This window comes from Trachemys scripta, chromosome 6 (assembly GCF_013100865.1).
Source record: "Trachemys scripta elegans isolate TJP31775 chromosome 6, CAS_Tse_1.0, whole genome shotgun sequence".
Classification (NCBI taxonomy): domain Eukaryota; kingdom Metazoa; phylum Chordata; order Testudines; family Emydidae; genus Trachemys; species Trachemys scripta.
This window is the reverse complement of record NC_048303.1, coordinates 125,617,476-125,642,144: the sequence shown is the minus strand read 5'-3', so window position 1 is coordinate 125,642,144 and position 24,669 is coordinate 125,617,476. Positions and strand designations below refer to the sequence as shown.

Sequence of the window (24,669 nt, the reverse complement as noted above, 5' to 3'; positions counted from 1 at the left end):
TGATCACGTAATTAAAGACTGTATTATAATGCACACACACAAGGAGGCTGAATAATGGTTTCACAGGCAACCTCAATTTTAACATTTCCTAACTTATGAGTCCTTGACTTTGCATCCTTAATGTTGTTTTCATGCACTTTCGTGTGTGTAAGGGCTTACCTACACATGGAGTAATTCAGGGATAGCTATTTGAAAAAGCTTTGGAGGTGGATTAAGCTAAACAGGAACAAGACACTCTTTTTCCAGAATAAGAATGTCCACATACGGCATTAATCAGGCATTCTTAATCCAAATTAACTCAAGTGTAGACAAGCCCTAATGCTATATAGATTCTTATGCTGTACTGAGTGCTTTCCAGAAGCGCACGCCTGCGTTTGAGGATCCTTCTGAAAAGGTTTTTAAAACTGGGCTCTCCAGCTGACAGAAGAGCTCAGTTAGAGGATATGGGTTTACAAAATAAATGTGCATGGGGAGTAATCACCAGACACTACTCCTCATGCAGGAAACTCCCCAGCAAACTGCTTAAGCAAAAGCATAGCAAACTGCAGCTGAACTCTCGCCTGCAAGAAGATGGGAAGCACTGAGTGTGGTTTCAGAGCTAGAGGCTGAGCGCTGGTATTTGGAACCGAGCATGGGGCCCCTCCTCCGCCCTCACTTATGATTTTATAGCCAATAGGTGATGAGGGTTATTTGCATATTTCCATTCACATAAGGAGCCTGAAGCAGTGACAGAAAAGGGTTTCTCCTACTCCAGGAGACCTGCTGGCACTTTTTGCCCTTAACTTTAGGGAAACTTTGCCCTGAGCTGCAGGCTGCACAAACTGCACTCACTTGATCTCCTCTGGACACTGGAAAAGGGAGAGATCTCCAGTGATGGCAAGGGGAGCACTGCTGGCAGCCCTGGGCCTGTGGATCCACTACCTCGCTGCTCTCTGCACAGCTACTGCCACGACACAAGCCACTGTCCCAAGTAAGTCTGAGTCCTTGGCGTGGGAGAAACACTGAAAGCTGCAAGACAATATCACTTTTGCAAACATCAACTGAACTTCTGTTTGTGACTTTATACTAAAGGGAGGGGGGGTGCTGGGGATGTGCAGAGAGGAAAGGGGGGCTGCTGGGGACATGCACAGGTGGGTATCAGAGCATGCACAGGGGAGACAAGATTGAGGTGCAGGGGGCATGTACAGGTGGCTGTTGGGGATGTGCATGTCAGAAAGAGAGGAGGTGTTGGGGGCTTGCATGGTGGTGCCTAGGGATATCACTAGTGAGATGCAGGGGGATGTTGGGTGCATGCACAGGAAGGAAAGAAGCATCGGGGCATGTACAGGGGAGGATGTGAGGTGGACAGGAGGGGGTGGTTGGGGGCATGCACAGGGGAGGCTGTGGGGTATGCACAGGGGAGGCTCTGGGGCAGGCAGGAGGCAGCTGTGGGGGAGGCTGTGGGGCATGCACAGGGGAGGCTGGGGGGCAGGCAGGGGGCGGCTGTGGGGCACGCACAGGGGAGGCTGTGGGGCAGGCAGGAGGCGGCTGTGGGGCACGCACAGGGGAGTCTGGGGCAGGCAGGAGGCGGCTGTGGGGCATGCACAAGAGAGGCTGTGGGGCAGGCAGGAGGCGGCTGTGGGGCAGGCACAGGGGAGGCTGTGGGGCAGGCAGGAGGAGGCTGTGGGGCAGGCTGTGGGGCATGCACAGGGGAGGGTGTGGGGCAGGCACAGGGGAGGCTGTGGGGCAGGCTGTGGGGCATGCACAGGGGAGGGTGTGGGGCAGGCAGGAGGCGGCTGTGGGGCATGCACAGGGGCGGCTGTGGGGCAGGCAGGAGGTTGTTTGGAGGAGGGCTGTGGGGCATGCACTGGAGCGGTTGTAGGGCAGGCTGGGCCACGCACGGGAGGGAGCAGAAGGGGCGGGCTGGGAGGCCGGCCGGCCGGCGAGGGGCGCGCCGGGGGAGTGTGCGGGGCGGGGCGGGAGGCCCGGATGGGGCCGCGCGGCGCGGGCGCTGGAATGCCCGGCACGCGGGCCAAGGTCACCCTGGCGCGGGGCGGCGCGCGGGGAAGTCCCTGCGGCCGGGCTTCTCCCCGGGCGTGGCTGTGGCCGGGCGCGCGGGCCCTTGGCCCGGGGTGCCGGAGCCGCGCGGGCGAGCCAGGCCAGCAGCGCCGAACTGCTGCAGTCCCCGGCCGCTGTCCCTGCCCTGAGCCGCTGCAGGCCCTCCTGCTCTGCCCCAGGGCGAGGAGAATCCGGCCCCTAGGCGGGCACCTGGTTCCTGGCCCCAGTGTCTTCTCCGTCATTGAAATGCGGGTACTGGCTGCACCGAGATGCTGCCAGGGGACTGGGTTCTTCATCTGATTGCCCGTTAGTGATACTGGCTGTCAGACTGCTGGTGCTCAACGTGACCTCACAAGAGCGGGGCCCTAGTGTGTATGATTTATTAAGAGGGTCAAGTGGCCCGTCCAGTTGCACCACAGACACAGCTGGAACATCTGGAGCATGGCTTAAAAACAAAAACTAGTTGCAACATGTAGTAATAATGCATTGGTGTTGTAACTAATGCCTTTAAAGAAGATGAAGCAATTAGAGTAAAGTTTGAAGAGGAATATTATAATCACACAGTGGATGTACATATATAGCACACAGAGAACGAGGAAAGGAAGAATATATCATCTAGACAGGGATCAGCAACCTTTCAGAAGTGATGTGCCGAGTCTTCATTTAGTCACTCTAATTTAAGGTTTCGTGTGCCAGTCATACATTTTTAATGTTTTTAGAAGGTCTCTTTCTATAAGTCTATAATATATAACTAAACTATTGTTGTATGTAAAGTTAATAAGGTTTTTAAAATGCTTAAGAAGCTTCATTCAAAATTAAATTAAAATGCAGAGGCCCCCGGACTGGCGGCCAGGACCCGGGCAGTATGAGTGCCACTGAAAATCAGCTCGTGTGCCGCCTTCAGCACGCGTGCCATAGGTTGCCTACCCCTGATCTAGAGAATAGTAGAATTTCACTAATTTTCACTTTGCTAATCCACAAAACTAATACACTTTCAACAAAGAAACTTTCAACCGACTTTTCATCAAAGGTGGGAGAGAGACTAATCCATTTTAAAAATCTAAGCAGTTAGAAAAAAGTTTGGACATATCTGTTGCAAACCACCAAGTGAAACTAAGATAGTAACTAACTATGGCCTAGAGCCTCAGCAGTACTTAGATGCCTAACTGCCTTTGAGGATCTGGGGCTACATTTTTCTCATTGTTGACATTTCATAGGGAAACCTTAAGAAGAAAATCATGGAGTGTTAGGGTCACCCGTTAGGTGACTATATTTCCCAAAGGGAATCGCTGGCCTGAACCCTCCCACACATCTCCTGCCCGCCAATCAACTTGGCAAGAGCAAACGGGACAAATGTCCACTTTTGCCAAAAAAGTCAGGACGGCTGGGACAGAGCTTAAAAAAGGGACTGTCCTGGACGAAACATGACGTATAGTCACCCTAGGCCACGGTGAAAAGGAATATATTCTCACCTTGAAGCTAATCTTATTCTATTGATGGTAATTCTAGGGCACCCATCACAATAATGGCTTAGTGGCATAAAATGAGAATTCTCTTCCCTCCCAGAGCAAATTTGTAAACATCGTTTTCATTCCTATAGCTACTTCCTTGCTTTGAAGCCTTTCTGTGTAACATGTTAGTTCTCCCTAATAATACATGATGTGGGAACCACTTGTGAGAACATCTCAGATCTAGCCATGCCATGAGCCTGATGTAGCATTCCTTTAAACTCTCACTGAAGTCAATGGGTGTTTTAGGAGCAGGGGAACACAGGATCTGGGCCGCAGGAAATATAACGTCTGAATCCTTAAGAAACAGTACACAGAGATGTTCAAAGGAAGATTATATTTACAGAGCTAAGTTCTGATCTCAGTTTAACCAGTGTAAATCTGGAGTAATTCCATCTAAATCAAAGGAGTTACACCAGTTTACATTAATGTAAATGATTAAAAAATTTGGCCCCCAGCTTTTAATATTACTTATCAATGCTGCTGTATGAACTTTCCAACAGAATCTTTGGCACTTCTGAGAGGGCATATTGGAGAACTAACTGCATAGTGCAGTCATAGGATCCTGTTAGATTTATTATGTACGAGAAAAGCTCGTAGTTGGGAAACTGGCCTGTACGTATACTCCCTTGGGCATCATTATAAAAAGGGCCGTTGTATTTATTATTGTAGACGTCTGCCCACAGCTGCACTTTATCATCTTAACACTGTTTTAAAGAGTGATTCTTTACAGTGTTTTAGAATGCTAGGACCACGGAACTTTGTGGATGGTCCTAAAATGTAGGAGAGATGCTCCAGTGTGTCTAAAGGATGGGAAAGTACTCCCACTGTATCATTTTACAAGCATACCAAATGCACTTGAGGGACGCAGTCATTCCACAGGGAATGACAGGCTCTAAGCCAGCATGTGTTCAGACATTTGTGCCCACATGGAGTCCTGCTGAGTCCTATGGAGCTCTGTGCAAGTGCAGTAGTTAGCCCACATAATATTTATTGCAGGATTAAGGCCACGGAGTTCTTTCCTCACGTGTGGGATAAATAAACTAAGTTGAAGCTCTTGAACAGTGTACTTAAACAATAGCCTGCTTTATGGGTTGTTTTGTGGAGTTGTAACAAACAGTGTGATTTTATTGTATTGTTTAAACTACTCAGATCAAATCAAGCATGATTATTTCTGTAATTTAGTCCTTGCAAAAGCATTTCACTTGTCTAAGTTACAAATCTTTACTTTGTTAGTAAAGATGGGCTAATATAAGAAGCTTGGTGGGTATTCAAGATGACTGATACGTGATGTTCTATTGCGCTTAATCAGCTGTAGGACTAGTTATCTCAACAGAACTCTCACTGGTGTTTGTGTAAATATTTGAGCATGTGTGTGTTGATGTCAATGGAGCTGTGCCAGCCGAGGATCTAACCCATGATGTTTTTATGTATCTAACAATTTGAATGTCCACATCTGTGTTCGTAACATGACAAATGATGAAATTCTTGTTTATCCAAGATTCCTTCCTTAAGCCACAATTCAAATCCATTGATCCATAGTGAATAATTATTTAGATCTTATGATACTTTATATCCTACACCTAGATGGGGTAGTTCAACTTGCTCAAAATTCAGTTCTCAACCCACCCGACACTAGGATCAATTCAATGAAGGGCACAGTCTTGCTGCCATTGAAGTCAATGGTAATTTTGCCATTGACTTCAGTGGGATCAGGATCGGGTCCATAATGCTTGATTCTCCTCTTATTGGTACTATCCTTCCACTTGAGTCATTTCAATGTCTATAGAAGTCAGTGGGAGTCTTTCCGTTGGCCTCAGTGGGCAACAGATCAGGCCATAACATCAGTGGCGTTACTGCTGATTTCATGGCTGCAGTATTGCTAACCTCACGTGGTCAAAAATCACAAGTGAAGCCTCAAAAAATCATGAGCTTGACTTAAAAATCACAAGGATTTTTTAAAAAACAATAAATATTTAATTTGCTTATGGGTGCTTATGGGCACACTTGTTTCACTTGTAGGCTCCCCGCCCCCCCAACCAAGAGGGCTAGAAAAGTATCCTTTTTAACAAAAGGAAAGTTAAGATTCTCTTGTAGCCTCCTGATTCCAGCACCAGGGCTTTAAGAAAAACACCAAATATTGTGAGACTTGGGCTAAAATCGCGAGAATGGGCAACATTGCTAGGGCAGTATCAGAAAAGCAAGCTCTTTCTGTGCAGAGACTGTACTTGGCTTGTTATTCACAACACTTCTGCTTCCTTCAATTACAAAAATAAAATAAGAAACAAAACATTGTAGATTACATTATTTTGACTGGCTCCCGGACAAATATTATGGTTAAAATGTGTACAATAAAAAGCCCAGAGTGAATTTTATGGCGAGAAAATTGAGTTTCTTTATAGTGCATCATCCCTACACAGATAACAAAGGCCAGAAAATTATACTTTGCATTTAAAAATATGCATCTGAAAGGTACTGCAACACTGACTACAATGATATTATTCATATGCTTAAAGCAACATACATGCTTTCATACCTTGCTGAACCAGGACCATAGCAAATATTAATTTTTAAAAAGGAATAATTTTGCTTTTAAAGAGCACTTAAGTCACCATTCCCTATAAGGCCTTGTCTAAACACAAAGTTGCACCATCTTACCTAAAATTGGTTGAAAACCTCTATGTGGATACTCTTCATTTGACTGAAACCTGACTTCTATCAATTTTAGCTTACGTCCATTCTGTGCGAAATTCAGCTACATTAATATAAGCCATTTTAAACCAATAAAAGATTGGAGGGGCGATGCATTAGTTTCACTAAATTGTTTTTAAAACTCACTGTTAGTTAAACTGATGTGAGTTTGTGTATAGACAACCCTACCTTTCTTTGGCTCTGTGTAAGAACTCGGTGGTTAAAACCCTGCATCAGAATTCCCTTGTAGCTAGTTGACAAATATTAAACTAAAGTTGTGTGATGAGATTTTCTTCTCTTTATGGCCCCTACATCATTATGCCTTCAAGAAAAGGTATTATTATTATTCAAACTAATTTGTGCTGGTACGACAAGACATTGCTTTTATCCTTTGAACAGGGGCACAAATTGAACTGGCAAATTTTAGTTTTCTGAGTGGCTGTACATGGCTGTTTAATAATGTGTCTTAGCTGGGTCTACTTCTAGCCCACAGTCCCTCTTTGTTATTTTAAAGCAGTATGTAGTCCATATGTATGTAAGCACTGTTCAGCAAGGGAGATTTAGGTTAGATATTAGAAAAGATTTTCCTAACTATAAGGATAGTCAAGCACTGAAATAGGTCACCAAGGAAGGTTGGAGAATCCCCTTCATCGGAGGTTTTTAAGGATAGCTTAGAGCAGTGGTTCTCAAACTTTTGTCCTGATGACCCTTTTCACACAGCAAGCCTCTGAATGTGACCCCCCCCTTATAAAATAAAAACATTTTTATATATTTAACACAATTACAAATGCTGGAGGCAAAGCGGGGTTTGGGGTGGAGGCTGACAGCTCATGACCCCCCACCCCAGGTAATAACCTCATGACCTCCAGTTTGAGAACCCCTGGGTTAGACAAACACCTGTCAGGGATGGTCTAGATATACGTGGTCCTGTTTCAGTATGTGGCGAGGGACTAGATGACCTCTTGAGGTCCTTTGCAGCCTATATTCTGTGTGTGTGTGTGTGTGTGTGTGTGTGGTGTATATGAATGCATGTGTGTACACACGCACGTATGCACACTGAAATTGCAGATTCTAAATGGTCAGAAGGGGGAAAGAATTGTAATGAATTCTAGTTTTAAGATGTGAGATGCAGCCAAATTATCTTATGCTGCGATCGAATCAGATTTTGCATGCCAAACAAAGGGAGGTCAGGACAGTACTTGAGGAAGACTCCAATGAACACCACAGAACAGCAGGAAGTAATTATTGGCGACTTGCACATACATAATGTACTCTGAGTAAGTAACTACCTGGTGTACTTTGCTGCTGGAGATGCTGCCGTTTAGCTGAGTCCCTGACCATTTGTGGCCACTGAAGAGTCCATGGCACTTATGGTAAGCACAGGGTTGCTAATCCTGGCAGTCTAGATGAATCGCTATTCATTTTGACTTCCTAGATCTCCCCTGCAATTTCAGCTGGACACAGTAACCACCTTCACCTCCTCTAACCAATGGCACTTGGCTTTGCATGGTTTCATGGTTGATGTGGTCGCAGACGTGACTGCATTTCAGTGGTGGATGAAATGGTCCCTATATATAAAGGTGTTTTATGAGGCTGAATTAATGAATATTGGTAAAGCACTTCGAGCTCCTCCAATGAAAGGTGCTATAGAAATGCAAGCTCTTCTCATTAATAATCACATACATGTCAACGTAAGAGCATTCCTGGAAGTTAAATGTATTACAAACTAGAGGGGTCTATTCCATGCAGTGTGGTAGCTCTGTCAGCCCCAGGATATTAGAGAGAAAGTGGATGAGGTAATATCTTTCTTTTAGAGGGTATACTCTCAGCTACTCAGAAATAATAGTCTATGTATTGGAATGGACACACTATTAAGCAGATGCCAATTTAGTCTATATTTTGGATGATTATCAAATAGTCTTAATGCAGTGGGGAATTGCCATGTAGTACCTAAATACAAAGAAAAATAAAAATCCCCAAAGCGGGCAATGTATAAGGAATAGATAAAGCCAGGTCTACACTAGAAACTTTTACTGGTATTGCAATGTCATTTGGGGGGGGGGGGGGGGGTGACTTTTATTTCTTTATTTATTGCTAGTATACAAATGTCAAGTGCCCTAATGTAGACAGTTCTGCTGGCATGAAAGTGCTTTTGCCCGTAGAGCTAATATTGCTGTATCACTGGTTATTTGTGATGCTGGATGCTAACACCTACAGTAACAGTAATGTTTTGTTTGCAGGACTTCAGGGCACATGCAAATACTAACAGTTTAGGCCTCAGTTTAAGAAGGTAATTTAAGCATGGGTATAACTTTAAGCACATGAGGAATCCCATTAACTTCAGTGCATCTACTCAAGTGCTTAAAGTTAGGCACTTGCTTAATTACCTTGCTGAATAAGGCAATTTAACTGAACACAAAAGGTTGGGTTTTAAATCAATAAAGCATATATAATACATGGAATTACATCTATAATACATGAAATTTACATAATGAAAATACTGAAAAATATAGATACTAGGCAGGAAATATTCTCATATTCTTAACATCTTTCTTCCAGAAAATCAACTTTCCGTCATGGAAAAAAATCAAGCAAAAATGGCCATTATTTGTGTGTGTGTTGCAAAATGCCATACTTTGTATCTTTGTGTTCCCTGCTCTGGGTCTGAGCATTTAATGATTATATTCCCAGAACTCTGTGAAATCGTGCTGCAAATGGTGCCAATAAACAAACCAGTAAACAGAACTGAGCTTTTGCTGGGTTGAGAAGAGGAGAAATCAATATTTGCTAAAAGGAAATCTGCCAACTAAGGCCGCAGTTCAGTAAAGCATTTATGCACGTGTCTAGATACATCTTTGTTCAGCAAAGCCTGTAGTTAATCACAAGCTGAAGTGCTTTGCTGAGAATAAGGATGGCCTGGATACATCAGGGCCTAAAAAGGGGCAGAAATATTGGTTTCCAGTTTTTAGGAGAGTATTCCAAACAACAGAGGAAATACTATTATAAAAGTGTATGGTTTTTATACTGCATTGAGTTGAAATCCAAATAGCACTCACTTTCCTCCTTCCTCTTGTCATAAAAATGGAAAAGCAATTTATATTTTTATTCTGAAAGCAGAGAAATTTCTCCAAGAAAGAACAGCTCATTGCAGGCATAGCATACCACATGCTGTGTCCTTACTAATATGCCCTTTCTCCTTCCCTAGGATGGATAGAAAGCAGCTTTTCTTAGAAAGTTGGTTATCAGATTGTCTGACATAATATTGCCTTTGAAACATGGGCTTTTGTTTTGTTAGCTCAGTTCTAATCCCCAAGGCTGCCTTTTGACCTTCCCACTTTTTTAGTCAGAACAAACCCAGACACCCACATTGAATAAAAGCATGGATGAGTTTGCTGCTACTAATTAATTACTGAATAATCAGTTTGTTATTGCTTAAGTGATTTTCATTAAAGCTGAAATTATGGGGAAGACACATCATCAATACTATGAAGCTTATTAGGGAACTCAGTGATTTCTCCCTCTTCCCCCACCCCACAATTAGCCCTTGGGCATTTCTCCACAATGAAGGGCTAATTGCTTTTCAGATCCACCAGTTTTATATCTTTTCCATTACCGGATTCAAATAAAAGCCTAAAATAAACACATACTCTTATAATTGGCCAGTTTCTACTGTCCTTGTTCTGGCAGGGAAATGGGCCTTAGAATAGGGTGAAATTGATTTTTACCTTGTCTTCTGACATCTTTAGATCTGTGACGATCAAAATGTTTGTTTGTTTTTATTATGCATCTTCCTAAACCTGTTTTAATACCTGTTTCCAATATGCTGTCTCTACTATAGGAAGCACCATAGAAACAAAGAGAGACTTTGAGGGGATCGAGAGCAAATTTTCTTTAAGGACAGCTGACGAACCTGATGATGACATCTGCTACTTGGTCCCTGGTCAAGCAGACACCGTGGCACGATGCAACTTCAACCATACCAGTAAAACCTTTGTGGTGATCCATGGATGGACGGTAAGAGGAAACTTCTGGAGCTCAGCTGCAGTCAAAACTCCTACTGATGTCAGTGGGAGCTCCACACACAGAGCAATTGCAGTGTCAGGCCCTGTAGTGAGTTACTTGCATTACTGAAACTTTAGTCCAGGGGTTGGCAACCTTTCAGAAGTGGTGTGCCGAGTCTTCATTTATTCACTCTAATTTAAGGTTTCGCGTGCCAGTCATACATTTTAACATTTTTAGAAGGTCTCTTTCTATAAGTCTATAATATATAACTAAACTCTTATTGTATGTAAAGTAAATAAGGTTTTTAAAACGTTTAAGAAGCTTCATTTAAAATTAAATTAAAATGCAGAGCCCCCCCCGGACCGGTGACCAGGACCCGGGCAGTGTGAGTGCCACTGAAAATCAGCTTGCGTGCCGCGTTTGGCACCTGTGCCATAGGTTGCCTACCCCTGCTTTAGTCCATGACAAAAGTATGTTTACAGTAAAAAAAGGTTTTACTTTCCCCATTGTACGTCTCCTTCAGCATTTGGGGGCGGCGACTCTCTCTCGCTATGTGTCTGTGCAGCATCTAACCCAGTGAGGCGCCAATCTCAGCTGAGACTTCTAGGTGCTACTGCGATACCAATAATAATGTGAACTCTCTTTTCAGGTAACTGGAATGTACGAGAGCTGGGTCCCAAAGCTGGTGGATGCGCTGTATAAGAGAGAACCCGACTCTAATGTCGTCGTTGTAGATTGGCTAAGTCGTGCCCAGCAGCATTATCCAGTATCTGCTGCCTACACTAAACTGGTGGGAAAGGATGTAGCTGTGTTTATTGACTGGATGGCGGTAAGCACTTGTACAGAGGGCTAGATCACATGGATTGTGGAGGTGCTAGGAGTTAGACTAGTTTAACGGGACAGTTTAGTTTGTTCTATCTCCATTCTGGATTTCTTTCAAGAGGAATTTCAGGCCATTCAGAAAGGGGATGTGATTTTTCTAGCCAAAGATTTAATAATAGAGGCAAAACTAGATACGTGTTCTATGTGGCACGCGCACACATGTCTGAACTGCTTTGGAGAGATCACAACTGTAAAAGTGTGTGTTCATTTGTAGTCGTTTCAATAGTAGAAAGATTCTGATGAACCAGAGGGAATTCAGAGAGGAATGGAAAGGGATGGAGGGGTTGAATTATCAGGAAAAGTTAAAAGAATTGAATTATAGCTTTCCTAGAAGACAATGAAGGCAGGGCACATGGTAAGAGGAACTGACATTGGAGCAGACCAATGGTCTAAAGGCAGGCGCCTAAATCTATACTTAGGACTGATTTCATAGTTGCTGAGCAACTCCAATACACAATGAAGTCCACAAAGTGCGACTGGGGCAAGAAGGAGAATGCCGTCCCTCGGGGGGTGCGGGACCCGGGACAAGTCAGCCTCCCCACTAGTCTCCTCAGCGTCCGTCCGGCATGTCCCACCGTCTGCCACTCTCTTTCTCGCTGTCTGCCCGCCTCCTCACCCTCTCCCGCCTGCTCACCTCCCCGTTCACCTCCTCATCCCGTTTGCCCTCCCGCCTCCCCTCGCCGCCGGCCTCCTCACCCTCTACGACCTGCTCACCTCCCCGTTCGCCTCCTCATCCCGCTTGCCCTCCCGCCTCCCCTCACTGCCCGCTTCCTCGCCTGAATATCAGGACAAATATCGGGACCAATTGTACATTGGTCGGAACGCGGGACAAAGGGCTAGATATCGGGACAGTCCTGATTTTTATCGAAGCGCGGGGCCTGCCAAAGCCCAGGTCAGCCGCCCCGATTTGCCCTACCCAAGGGACAGCTCTGAATGGGGCATATTGATTCCCTGAGCAATACTGAGCTACTGCCCAGCATCTTGTTTGATGGAGGCCAATACCACGTGTCTCGGGAGAAGTTGCAAGAAACCCCATAGTTGGATAATTAAGAAATAACATGCCCTTAGGAAAATCTCTTCTTAAGTCCCATCTGTCAGTGATGAGCTTATGTCCCGAAGCATAAGTGTTTATATACATAAAATGTCTTAATCCTCCTTGCAACTTTGGACGTTCTCATTATCTATCTAAATGTCTAAGGCTGTGGCTTCACTGGGGAAAAGGGGTGTCCTTAAATCACGTTCACTAACACAAGATAAAAGCCTAGTAAAAAGGCCGTTCGGAGTCTTCACACGAGTTAACAGGTCAGGTTCAGAACCCTGCTACCCCATAGGCTAATTCCACTCCTTGGGGGAGGAGTTTCAGAAGCACTTAATGCTCAAAAGCTGACCTGCTCTCCTCCCATTGATGTCGTGGCCAATGCTGAGTGCTTTTGAAAATCCCCCCTACACCTTTTTTTAAACCCCATTCAGAACTTTAGACTCGGCAATCCATTGTTCTTGTATTTATAACAATAGTCTACCAATATCGGAATGGCAGAAGGAGGGGGGAGGGTTTATTGTAGGGTGCTACTAGGGGACAAGGCTAAGAAAAGGAAGATCTAGGATAAATAGCAGGAGACATTTCTTAGTGGTGAAATCTCTTAAACTGTGGAATAGCCTCCCAAGTGCCAAGTGGAAACCCCTCACCTGTGAGAGGTTAAACTAGACTGGACAAAGCACCAGAAAATATAGCATAGGGAACAATGCTGTTATGGTAGCAGGGTAGTGCTGTGATTCATATGAAAATCAGTTATGGGATATGTGCACAGCTCACCCCTCTCTGAGCTGGGCAGTGATGAGAGCAGCATATATGTGGTCAGCCTTGCTTGACATGAATTTTCTTTAGGAGAAGATTTTCAAAAGCACAAATGGGAGTGAAGTGCCCAACTCCCAGTGACTTTCAGTGGGAGTCTATCTGCCCTTTATGCCTTTGAACTATAGAACCACAGGATTAGGAGGGACTGCAAGGGTTATCTTGTCTAGCCCCCCAAATCTGCCCTTTATCTTTTACATGGCACCTAATCCTGTCCCCACTGAAATAAACGTCAAACCATATTGTCTTCAGTCAGGCACTGAGTAGGTTTACAGTAAATTGCAATTTTTCAGATACTTTTTCTGTCTTAATTGTTTTGGTTTTGCACCCTTGGAATTTAAACTTTTTTTTTTTAAATCTTCAATAGGAACAATTCAATTACCCACTCGACAACCTCCATTTGCTGGGCTATAGTCTTGGTGCCCATGCTGCTGGGATTGCTGGAAGTCTGACCAAAAAGAAGATTAACAGGATCACTGGTAAGAAAAACCCTGCTGTTTATCAGTTTGTGTGCTCACAAAGAGAGAATGGGGGACCCTGTTTCTCCCCTGGCTTGAATATTACCTTCTTCTTGAAATTTGGTTTGCTTTTAACTAGGGCTGTTGATTGATCACAGTTAACTCATGTGATTAACTCAAAAAAATTAATCGTGATTAATCGCACTGTTAAACAATAGTCTACCAATTGAAATTTATTAAATATTTTGGATGTTTTTCTACATTTTCATATGTATTGTATTCTGTGTTGAAAATGAAATCAGTGTATATTATTTTTTATTACAAATATTTGCACTGTAAAAACCAAAAGAAATAGTATTTTTCAATTCACCTCATATAAGTACTGTAGTGCAATCTCTTTGTCCTGAAAGTGCAATTTACAAATGTAGATTTTTTTTGTTACATAACTGCACTCAAAAACATAACAATGTAAAACTTCAACGCCTAACATAACAATGTAAAACTTCAACGCCTAACATAACAATGTAAAACTTCAACACCTACAAGTCCTCTCAGTCCTACTTCTTGTTCAGCCAATTGCTCAGACAAACAAGTTTGTTTACATTTACAGGAGATAATACTGCCCTCTTCTTATTTACAATGTCATCAGAAAGTGAGAACAGGCATTTTCAAGGCACTTTTGTAGCCGGCATTGCAAGGTATTTATGTGCCAGATATGGTAAACATTTGTATGCCCCTTTATCCTTTGGCCACCATTCCAGAGGACATGCTTCCATGCTGATGACACTCGTTAAAAAAATAATTTGTTAATTAAATTTGTGACTGAACTCCTTGTGGAAGAATTGTAAGTCTCCTGCTCTGTTTTACTCACATTCTGCTATATAGTTCATGTTATAGCAGGCTCAGATGATGACCAGCACATGTTCGTTTTTATCATAATAATTAATGGAGATATCCCATCTCCTAGAACTGGAAGGGACCTTGAAAGATCATCAAGTCCAGCCCCCTGCCTTCACTAGCAGGGCCAAGTACTGATTTTGCCCTAGATCCCAAAGTGGCCCCCTCAAGGATTGAACTCACAACCCTGGGTTTAGCTGGCCAATGCTCAAACCACTGAGGTATCCCTCCCCCCCAAACACTTTTGAGAACACTTTCACTGTAGATTTGACAAAATGCAAAGAAGGTATCAATGTGAGATTTCTAAAGATAGCTACAGAACCCAAACCACCAAAAAAGAAAATCAACCTTCTGTTGGTGGCATCTGACTCAGATAATGAAAATGAACATGCATCAGTCTGCACTGCTTGGGATTGTTATCAAGCAGAATCTGTCATCAGCATGGAGGCATGTCCCCTGGAATGGTGGTTGAAGCATGAAGTGACATATGACTCTTTAGGTCATCTGGCACGTAAATATTTTGCGACGCCGGCTACAACAGTGCCATGAGAACACCTGTTCTCACTTTCAGGTGACACTGTAAACAAGAAGCGGGCAGCATTATCTCCTGCAAATGTAAACAAACTTGTTTGTCTGTCAAGTATCAGAGGGGGAGCCGTGTTAGTCTGGATCTGTAAAAGCAGCAAAGAGTCCTGTGGCACCTTATAGACTAACAGACGTATTGGAGCATGAGCTTTCGTGGGTGAATACCCATGAAAGCTCATGCTCCAATATGTCTGTTAGTCTATAAGGTGCCACGTGACTCTTTGCTGCTTTGTTTGTCTGTGTGATTGGCTGAACAAGAAGTACGACTGAGTGAACTTGGAGGGTCTAAAATTTTACATTGTTTTATTTTCAAATGCAGGGTTTTTTTGTATATAATTCTACATTTGTAAGTTCAACTTGCATGATAAAGAGATTGCATTACAGTGCTTGTATTAGGTGACTTGAAAAATACTATTTCTTTTGTTTTTTACAGAGCAAATACTTGTAATCAAAAATAAATATAAATTGACCACTGTACACTTTGTATTCTGTGTTGTAATGGAAGTCAATATATTTGAAAATGTAGAAAACATCCAAAAATATTTAAATAAATGTATTCTATTATTTAACACTGCGATTAATCACATGATTTTTTTTTTAATCGCTCGATAGTCCTAGTTTTAGCGATAGTGATTGTGCCTACGTTTTATGCCTTTTTATTGTTGAGTTGCTAGGCCTATAGTGATTATTGATTGTGTGATGATAGGCCTTACAGGCCTGAGCCCCATTGTGCTAGGCACGGTACTTTGACCTATTCAGCCAGGAAAACCCCCAGTTTGTCTGTGGGTCTGTCTTCACTGCAGAGGTGTTACTCTGATATTGCCTCTAACCTCCTTCCTGTCCACCCGCAGAGTTTTGTGTTGCTTTAAACTCAGGTTGGTTGGCCCTGCTGGGGCTTGGGTTGGTAACCCATCCACTTTGCAGTGAGGACACAGGCTAACTCACTTGAATGCTGATAGTCCTCCAGTGCCTTCCCACAATTCCATTCCCCTCCTCCCCCACTTATGCCTAGAAAGACAGAACACACGTCTCACAAGTCACTAGGAGAGAATTGTAGAGTAGCTCAATTCATTAGAACACAAAGAATCATGGGATATGCCCCCAGAACCCCTAGTGCCGCCCGCTCCTGGGTGAATGCAGCACAATACCGGTGAGGACACAGTAACTTGGGTAGGGTATTGCAGTGTTGATGTTCACACCGAGGTGAAGCTAACCCAGGTGTTCAGTCCCAGGTGCTGAGCCCCTGAGTTAAACTTAGAACTGTCCTAGCAAGGTTAACCATCTGTTTTAGACACGTTTGCTGTTATGTTATGGGAATTTGCACAGTAAGGGAAGTGGATGTATGTTGTTTGTGTAAGTGTCACAATTGAGGCTTTTATTTACTGTTAGAGCAGGTCACTTTTTTGACTTTTGAAACTGATGCAATTTTAAAATTTCTTTAAAAATCAGGAACACTGACAATATTTTTTTTCATTATCCGTCCCCTTCCCCCCATACACACCTGTTTTGGTACCAGCAAGTGAGCTGGTTGAAATATTTCAATTTTTTTGATATTTTAAATTTTTAAAACTTAAATTTTTCAAAATGTGGAAAAAATGAGAAAACGTTTTGAGAAAAGTCATTTTTTTTTTTCACTAGCCATAAATACTGCAAACCTGTAAGGCTAGGTCTACACTACCGGCCTGAATCGGCGGGTAGAAATCGATCTCTTGGGGATCGAATTATCGCGTCTCGTCGGGACGCGACAGTCGATCCCCGAATCGACGCTCTTACTCCACCAGCGGAGGTGGGAGTAAGTGCCGTCAACGGGGAGCCGCAGAGGTCGATTTTGCCGCCGTCCTCACAGCGGGGTAAGTCGGCTCCAATACGTCAAATTCAGCTACGCTATTCGTGTAGCTGAATTTGCGTATCTTAAATCGACCCCCCCTGTAGTGAAGACCTGCCCTAAGAGTTAAACTGCCTTATTTCTGTATGCATCTTTTATATACACCTTATTCTGTGTAATAATAATAATGAAGCTTTAATGTCTGTATTTAATACTTTAGCATACATGAATGTGTGCTTTCATTAATGTATTTAAGGAGCTGACAATGCAAACAAAACAACTTTTAAACTAAGGCTCTCCAAACTTGGGGACTGTAACACAGATTACATCAATTTCATCCATTGGTTTGGATTTTTTTACTCCCATGAAGGTTTAGATCCAGCTGGACCTAACTTTGAATATGCTGAAGCAACCACGCGCCTCTCCCCGGATGATGCTGATTTTGTGGATGTCCTACACACCTACACCAGGGGGTCTCCGGATCGCAGCATTGGGATACAGAAGCCCGTTGGGCACATTGACATCTACCCAAATGGAGGGGGCTTTCAGCCAGGCTGTAATCTAGGTGAAGCTCTGCGTCTGATTGCAGAAAAAGGCCTTGCAGGTAAGGCTCGTTTGGAAAGAGAAGGCTAACACTTGTCCAAGTGATCTTAGGGTGGGAGGAATTTTCAACAGCACCTAAGGGCCGGGCTACACTGCAGCTGGAAGTGTGAGTTCCAGCTCAGGTAGACACACGTATGCCAGCGCTGATTGAGGTAGCATGCTAAAAATAGCGGTGTAGCCATGTCTCTGTGGGCGCTGGGTTGGTCTAGCTGGCCCAAGGAAGTACCGAGGGTCCTGGATGGGACTGTACTGGGGCAACTCGTCTGTCCCGCCCCCTGTGCCGCTGCAGCGATGCTGTTTTTATTGAGCAAGCTTAATCAAAGCTCGCATGCTACATCTACCCGAGCTGCTAATTGCTCTTCCAGCTCCAGCCCAGATGGACCCTTAGCTACTTAGGAGCCTAAATCGTATTGAAAGTCAATGGGACTGGTGCTCCACAGGCACTTGTGACGATCCCCCCATAAGGCCCTCATCTCAAATAGATTGCTCGATCACTGATAACTCTGACCGGGTAACCTGATTCTCTTCCTTCAAAGATGCGGATCAACTGGTGAAGTGCTCTCACGAACGCTCAATCCACCTCTTCATTGACTCCCTCTTGTACAAAGACAAGCCAAGCCTGGCCTACCGCTGCAACACAAAGGAAACCTTTGAGAAGGGGTTGTGTCTGAGCTGCAGGAAGAACCGCTGCAACAATCTGGGCTATACGGTCAGCAAAGTGAGAGCCAAGAGAAACAGCAAAATGTATTTGAAGACTCGCTCTCAGATGCCCTATAAAGGTAGGTGGCGGCCGTTTCATTGTGGGAAAAGTGATTTTTGTTCACGCTGCCTTGTGTGGGAGGAGAATGATGATCTTGCTTTTTTGCAAACTGACATCAGGATATGCTGAGCTATTGAAGATCTTACCGTTTTTCCCTTAAGGAGAAGCGGGTGGGGAAGTTAATGTAACACAATGTTAAGGGATCCAAAGGGCCTGTCTTGTCCAGTGTAGTCAGTAACTCTGCTTGGAACTGGCTGACTCTCTGAATTTTTCCATCGCTTTCTTTTCCAAACCAATTCTTACTGTTGCTGGAAAAACTAAAAGCAAACCAAAGCGCGGTGAGTGGCTTATTCTGAGATGTGCAGGCTTCAAACTCCAACGCTATCTAGTAATGCCTGGGCCAAAGCCTGCCACCGCAAGACATACACGTTTTTTTTTTCTGATTGCCACAGTGGCTGGTCTAAAATGGAAATTGCTGGAAAGAATCGGAAAGCTTTCAGCTACGGGGGGAACTAGCTAGGTCAGCCTTGCAGCATTGACAGGAACATATGAAGGACCCACGTATGCTGCGCTACAAGCACTGAGTAAGGAGCAGTAAGAAGCTCACTACTCCAGAAGTAAACCAAGGACAAGCAGTACTCCGAGTTTCTCTGGTGCTGCCAGTGTTGGAACAGTGGCCGGACTGGAATTTGTGGGTGTTTAGAGTGTAGTGGTGATTCGCTGAACCAGTTACAACAAACTTCATAGGGACTTTTTGCAGGAGAAAGAACTACTCCTTTGAGTCTGGGTGTGCAGGGTTAGCTCCAGCACTGAGACACATGAACCTTCCCCGTGAAACGACACCAAGCCAGTACTGAAGCCCCAGCGAACAGTTTATATAGCCATTCCAATGCCGAGCGGTAAATAACCCTGAAGTAGTTGATTCTGCCATCCTTGCTCCTGTTAAGTAATCCTTAACACAAGAAAGTCCTCTTGATGTCTATGGAACTACTCACATAACACAGGGCTAGTCAGCTTGAGCAAGGGTAGTAGATCCACACCAGGGTTTGGCCAAGTTGTCAGGTTGGCTAGTCTCTCTCTCTCTCTCTCTCTCTCTTTGCAGGCTGTTTTTAACGATGAATTTTCCTTTTCTGTTCCTTCCTCCTCCCAGTCTTTCATTACCAGGTCAAGGTCCATTTTTTTGGAAAGGAGAATGTGACCAAGACAAATCAGCCGTTCCTGGTCTCTTTGTATGGCACTGCCGATGAGAGCAAGAACATTGCTTTGATACTGTGAGTATCAACGGAAATCCAGACAAGCACAAGTACAACCCCCTGCTCAGGCTGTCTCCTGCTAGGCCTGAACCACAGAGGGTATGACTCTATTGCAGCCCCAACTAAAGAGACTTATGCTTTGAGCTCTTGTGGTTCAAATCGGGCTCAGATAGCAGCTGTCAGCCGTGCAGTACTGAGGCTTAGCATATAGTCTCCATAAGGGCCACTTTGATCAGAGATTTGAAAAAGAAACGTCAAGTCAGGCTTGTGGCTCGTCATAATCAAAAATTCTCCAAGCCAAAGAAATTCAAGACCTTATTGTGTCATCAGTCTTCGAGCAGAGCTCCCTGTTGAAAGCAGTGGAGAGTTCTGCTTACGCTACACTAGCTTGGATTTGCTGTTTCGCAAGAGTGGTGCTCTTCTCCCCCCCCCCCCCCCCCCACCGTAGAGCCTTAATGTCCTGTTCCCACTGAGTTAAAGGCAAAGACTTACATGTAACTTAACACAGTTTTGTTGTCCAACATGGGTCTGCCACGAGCCGCACAGATGGGGGTGCGTAGGAGCTGACCAGCAACAGATTGACTCAGAGATGGGAGCTAGGGTGGGTTGTAAGGGCCTGAGCTGAAGTCAGTGGAAAGATGCCCATTGACTACAGAGCACATTGGATCAGGCCCAAAGTGAGACAGCGCACACTTGCCCATCTCTGAAAATACACAAAGGCCTATTCACAGATTGTAACTTATTTTTTTCCACAGACCTGAAATTTCCACAAACAAGACCTACTCCTTCCTGGTTTATACCGAGGTCAGCATTGGAGACCTCCTCATGCTGACATTGCAGTGGGAGAAGGAATCCATTTTCAGTTGGTCGGACTGGTGGACCTCCTACGCTTTTGACATCCAGAGGGTCAGAGTGAAGGCAGGAGAAACTCAGAAAAAGTAATTACAGTAAAAATTGAATATTGGATTTAATTGCCAGTGTGTCAGGACTCTCAAGATTCCTGGTGGGGGTAGAAAGAGATTAGGAGCATTTGTTTGAATAAAAGCCAGGGGTCAGATTCACAGGTACACTCTGGTTGTTGTTTTTTGTGCTGCTCTAGTGATGCAAAGAGCCATCAACCTGGCTCAAACAGCTAATTAGGTTAGGTTTACAGATGTTTCACATCACTGTAGCAGCTAGAGCATCTCCGTTATTCTGGTCCCATAAATTCCACTCAGCACCATTCAGCCATGCACTTAAATATGTGGCTAACATTAAGGATATGAGTAATCATGTGGACTTCAATGGAACCATTCATGTGCTTAAGAACCTTGCTGAATCAGCGACTTTGATTCTATTTGTAGACCATCTCACCTGCCTCCTTCTAAGCATTTATGTAAATAACACTTTCATCACAAAGAAGGGAGGGACTCCTGAACACCCTTCCACAGTTGTATTCCCACAGGAAGTGTGTGTGTGTGTGTGTGTGTGTGTGTGTGTGTGTGTGTGTGTGGCCATCTTGGAAACGCTTTATTCGCTTGGGAATCCTTCCATCAGGAGGGCAGCAACAACAGCACGTGACTTTGTTGTGAATGAATACCGCATACCCAAAGCAGCACTCATGAGTAGTTCAGAAGCAGAAATACAGTCACATAAACCAAATTTTGAACAGTGACCACATTCATAAAGCTTGAAGTCTGTTGGCAGAAAATCTGAACTGAAAAAGGGACTTAAATGTGTCCAGTTGTTTGTCGTGTAATGTATCCAGCTCTGGATTTTGTACAGTTGTAAGTTTTTCAAAATACACAGTAACGAGAGCTGGAGAAATATGGAAAAAATGATCAACAAGTAGCTTTGGCCAATGAAAGCAGCTGCTGGGTTTGGGTGAAATTGGCAACATACTTCGTTCACAAAGGTTCAGGGGAGCAAGGGTTTTAACCAAGAATGTTCAGAGAAAGCAAAAGTCACATGAATATTAATGTGTGTAAACTCCTGGACCAGAATTTGCACGGGAAGTAAGGTTCTTACAGCCATTTAAAAACATTGCACAGAATTTCACCCTTTGATTAATGATGAAGGCCTGCAAAAAGTCCAGTTTACCTCCTTTCCCAAATTTGTTTCTGCATGTATAGAAGTGCTTTCCTGAATCAGGTCCCAAGAGCCGGATTGCTCAGCATCTGGCACTGAGCCTTTAGGAGTTGAGGTCATTCAGCACTTTGCAGAATTGGGCCAATAAATGACACAATTTGGCTGCATGCAGTTTTCACTCTAAGTGGAGTAGCCATTTGTCCATAACAATGCATTGAAACAAGTCAGTGTCTTTTTAAAATCTCTTACCAACGAAGTTTCATTGTACCTAAGACAGGTTTCAGAGTAGCAGCCGTGTTAGTCTGTATCCGCAAAAAGAACAGGAGTACTTGTGGCACCTTAGAGACTAACAAATTTATTAGAGCATAAGCTTTCGTGGGCTACAGCCCACTTCTTCGGATGCATCCAAAGTCTCTAAGGTGCCACAAGTACTCCTGTTCTTCTTTCATTGTACCTAAATTCACTAGAAACTGCCTGTGCTGTTTGAAATTGTACAGAATTTTTACAAATGACATTACCGGAATGTTTAAAAACAAATATTGGTTTTATTTTTCAAATAGGATATCTTAATGTTATTTTTGGCACTGTGTAAATAGATTTTTTTGGTTTGTTGGCATTTTTTAAAGTTTTTTAATTTGGACAAAAATGTTTTGTCTTGGTAAAATAGTTTGTGTAGACTTTTTTAAATGTTTTTGGATTAAGTAAAATTTAAAGGAAATTTTGAAATGGAAAGTCGTTGCAAACCAAAATTTAAACATTTTGTTAAGAAAGTGTCAAAATAAATTTTCAGTGTTTTTTGGGGGGGTGGGGGAGGCGGGATAGAGAGGAGAGTAGGGTTGAAACTAAAAACCTGGCAAAATTGGCACAAATTGGTGAAATGTTTCAGTGTTGCCAAACCTACCGTACATTTTTTGCTGAAAAAATTTTCAGCTGAAAAATTTCTCCCAGCTCTGGCCATTTCTTAACCGATTGCTCATGCATTTAAGAAACAAATGATCCCATCCTTGACAAAGGCACATTGTTTCTGGGCATTGGTTGCATTTTAAGAGCTAAAACGGTTGTCCCTGCTCAGCTGTGTGAAAACTCTTATGTTTGATCTGCAGGATGGTGTTCTGCTCTCGCGATGGGATCTCTCACCTCAAAAAGGGGAAGGAGGCTGTGGTATTTGTGAAATGCGCTGATAAGTCCAACAACACAGATACAGGGTAAGAGCTCTACTGCAACACATGATGCCACACAGACAAATCAATGAATGTAGAACATTACTTTAAGGATGTTCTCAGTATTGGCTGAAACCAGGCGGTGCCGAAAATCTTGTGAGAAAACAGTCTCATGAGATTGCCACTTTGACGTCCATGGTAACGCTGGTCAGTGCTAGGTGCGCTTTGGGGAAGCATCTGAACTTTGCCAAGGTTATCAAAACTTAAGTGACTGAATATTTGGTCCTGGTTCTCTGCTATTCTGTATAGTCATAGACCCCTATGCAAAGGGAGGGCACAGGGGGTGTAAAGCCCTAATAGGCTTACATTCACGCTTTGCACAGGACGGGCCAAGTAGGGTATAAGGTGATGCCTTCTAACTCAGCAGGAAACAAGCACACTTTTGTCTTCAGGACCATTTGTGGTTTCTTTTAAAACATGTCCATCTTCGTTTGGGCTTTACAGCTAGGTTTCAGACTGTCAGTGGTGGGCAGTGTTTGATACAGTAGCTATTTTTAGGTCTCATGGGTGCACCTGCCTATTTAGGTCTCAGTTCTCCATAACGATGCACTAGACCCTCGCTCCAGGGCTAAGTCCCATTGAAGGCAATACGAACTGCTGGCGCGCAGCACTCCTATAAAAATCAGGTGTGTGTCATAATTAGTGACCAACAACCATCAAAGAGTTGAGCAGCTAACGTATTGTCACACAAAACAATTGTTTAGACTTTGAAAAAAATCCTACAAATAAGGCTAAGGTGGGTTATAAACTGCTCCTATTTCTCTTTTAGACACCAGCCAAGACCTTAAAGAAAGAGCAGCTCTTGGATTTTCTGAAGAATGAAGTGGATGAAACATTTCTGCTTTGGATGGAAAAATAATCCCCATTATGTTGGGTGTTGAGAACTGAATGTATTGAAATATCTAGCAGCTGTAACACTGCTGGCCTTTTAGTCTGCTATTCCTAGTTATTCTAGTAGACTCTTTCGTACGGAGTCTCAGAACACACACAGTGGTTACTTAACTATAAAGAACATATTAGCCAAGTAGTTTAAAATACATCTACAGAAAGTGTAACATCTTGATTACCGGGAAGAATTGAGAGTTGTTATTTTGCCTCAAAATACCACCTTGTAACAAGGTTTCTTGATATAATGTACTGTATAGCAAATTCTTAGTATTTATTGAAAAGTCTCATTTCTGGGCCTGTATTTTGGCTTTTTAAACTTGATTTGTTACTTTTAAAGATTTTTCTAAAACTGGACAGATGTCTGTTTTTGTGGTTGGGCAACATCCATTCAGCTAATTAATGAGTTTAAAGACCCTTCGCTGACCCTTGCTCAAGGTGGTCAAATATATATTTAGCATTCGGAAAAGCATACACCTGCTCTTGCTAAGGCTGGTAATCAAAAGATGCCCAGAACTGAATGAATATGGAAAGAGAAAATTCTGGATAATAATGCATTGTACTTGAGGTAAACTCCAGTGCTATGAGTACTGATTTATCCTTAGGGTGATCTGTTAATCTCTGCTCTGTTAAATAGTTCATCCTGCAATAAATTTCCAATCATAGGAGATGCTAGCATTTTCATTGTCCTATGATGATATTTTAACATTAATGGGTAACCTCTTTTTCAAATAAAGCCATCTAAACTCTCACATTGCTCTAAGTTAGGGGCTTCGAAAGACGCAACAAACTGGAAACTGCAGGAAATTTATTTTCATCATCTGTTTACGACACCAATGCAAAATGAGGTGAAAACCAGGCCATTCTGCTCTGACACTTGAGTTTCAGTCTTTCGAGCCACAGCTGTGCTAGTCTTGTGTTCTCCTGTATTTTCCAGACATGAAAATGGACAGGCTGCATGATCATCCTTCCCTTTGCTGATATTCTTGTTTCCAAAGACTACTCTCTATTTATTTCTTGCCTATGACATAGGGGTAGAAGCTGTGAGCTGCAAGATTGTCTGAAATGTCACAGATTTCAGTAAGGTGCAGGATCTAGGCCATTCAAGGAGCCTGAGTGTATTGTTCACAAAACACAATGCTCT

At 43.4% G+C, this 24,669-nt stretch overlaps 1 protein-coding gene across 2 annotated transcripts; it reads left to right on the top strand.

Moving 5' to 3' along the window:
* The first annotated feature begins 705 nt into the window (after nucleotides 1–705).
* Nucleotides 706–23,882, top strand: LPL (lipoprotein lipase). 2 transcript variants are annotated; one of them, XM_034774062.1, is made up of 10 exons: nucleotides 706–970; nucleotides 10,075–10,250; nucleotides 10,888–11,067; nucleotides 13,340–13,451; nucleotides 17,108–17,341; nucleotides 17,877–18,119; nucleotides 19,251–19,371; nucleotides 20,109–20,291; nucleotides 22,524–22,625; nucleotides 23,410–23,882. In XM_034774062.1, exons 1-10 carry the CDS (start codon nucleotides 874–876, stop codon nucleotides 23,426–23,428), a joined length of 1,467 nt encoding a protein of 488 aa, XP_034629953.1. In that variant the 5' UTR covers nucleotides 706–873; the 3' UTR covers nucleotides 23,429–23,882. The 2 variants fall into 2 exon arrangements, with proteins under 2 accessions (XP_034629953.1, XP_034629954.1); XM_034774063.1 differs by lacking the exon at nucleotides 23,410–23,882 and having other exon boundaries at nucleotides 22,524–22,629.
* The last annotated feature ends 787 nt before the right edge of the window (nucleotides 23,883–24,669 follow it).

What these genes read in the sequence shown, in the direction of transcription:
- LPL (XM_034774062.1), top strand. Translation starts at nt 874, where the DNA reads ATGGCAAGGGGAGCACTGCTGGCAGCCCTGGGCCTGTGGATCCACTAC. An exon ending in GACACAAGCCACTGTCCCAA is followed by an intron (nt 971 to 10,074) that starts GTAAGTCTGAGT and finishes TCTCTACTATAG; the next exon opens with GAAGCACCATAGAAACAAAG. An exon ending in TGTTTATTGACTGGATGGCG is followed by an intron (nt 11,068 to 13,339) that starts GTAAGCACTTGT and finishes AATCTTCAATAG; the next exon opens with GAACAATTCAATTACCCACT.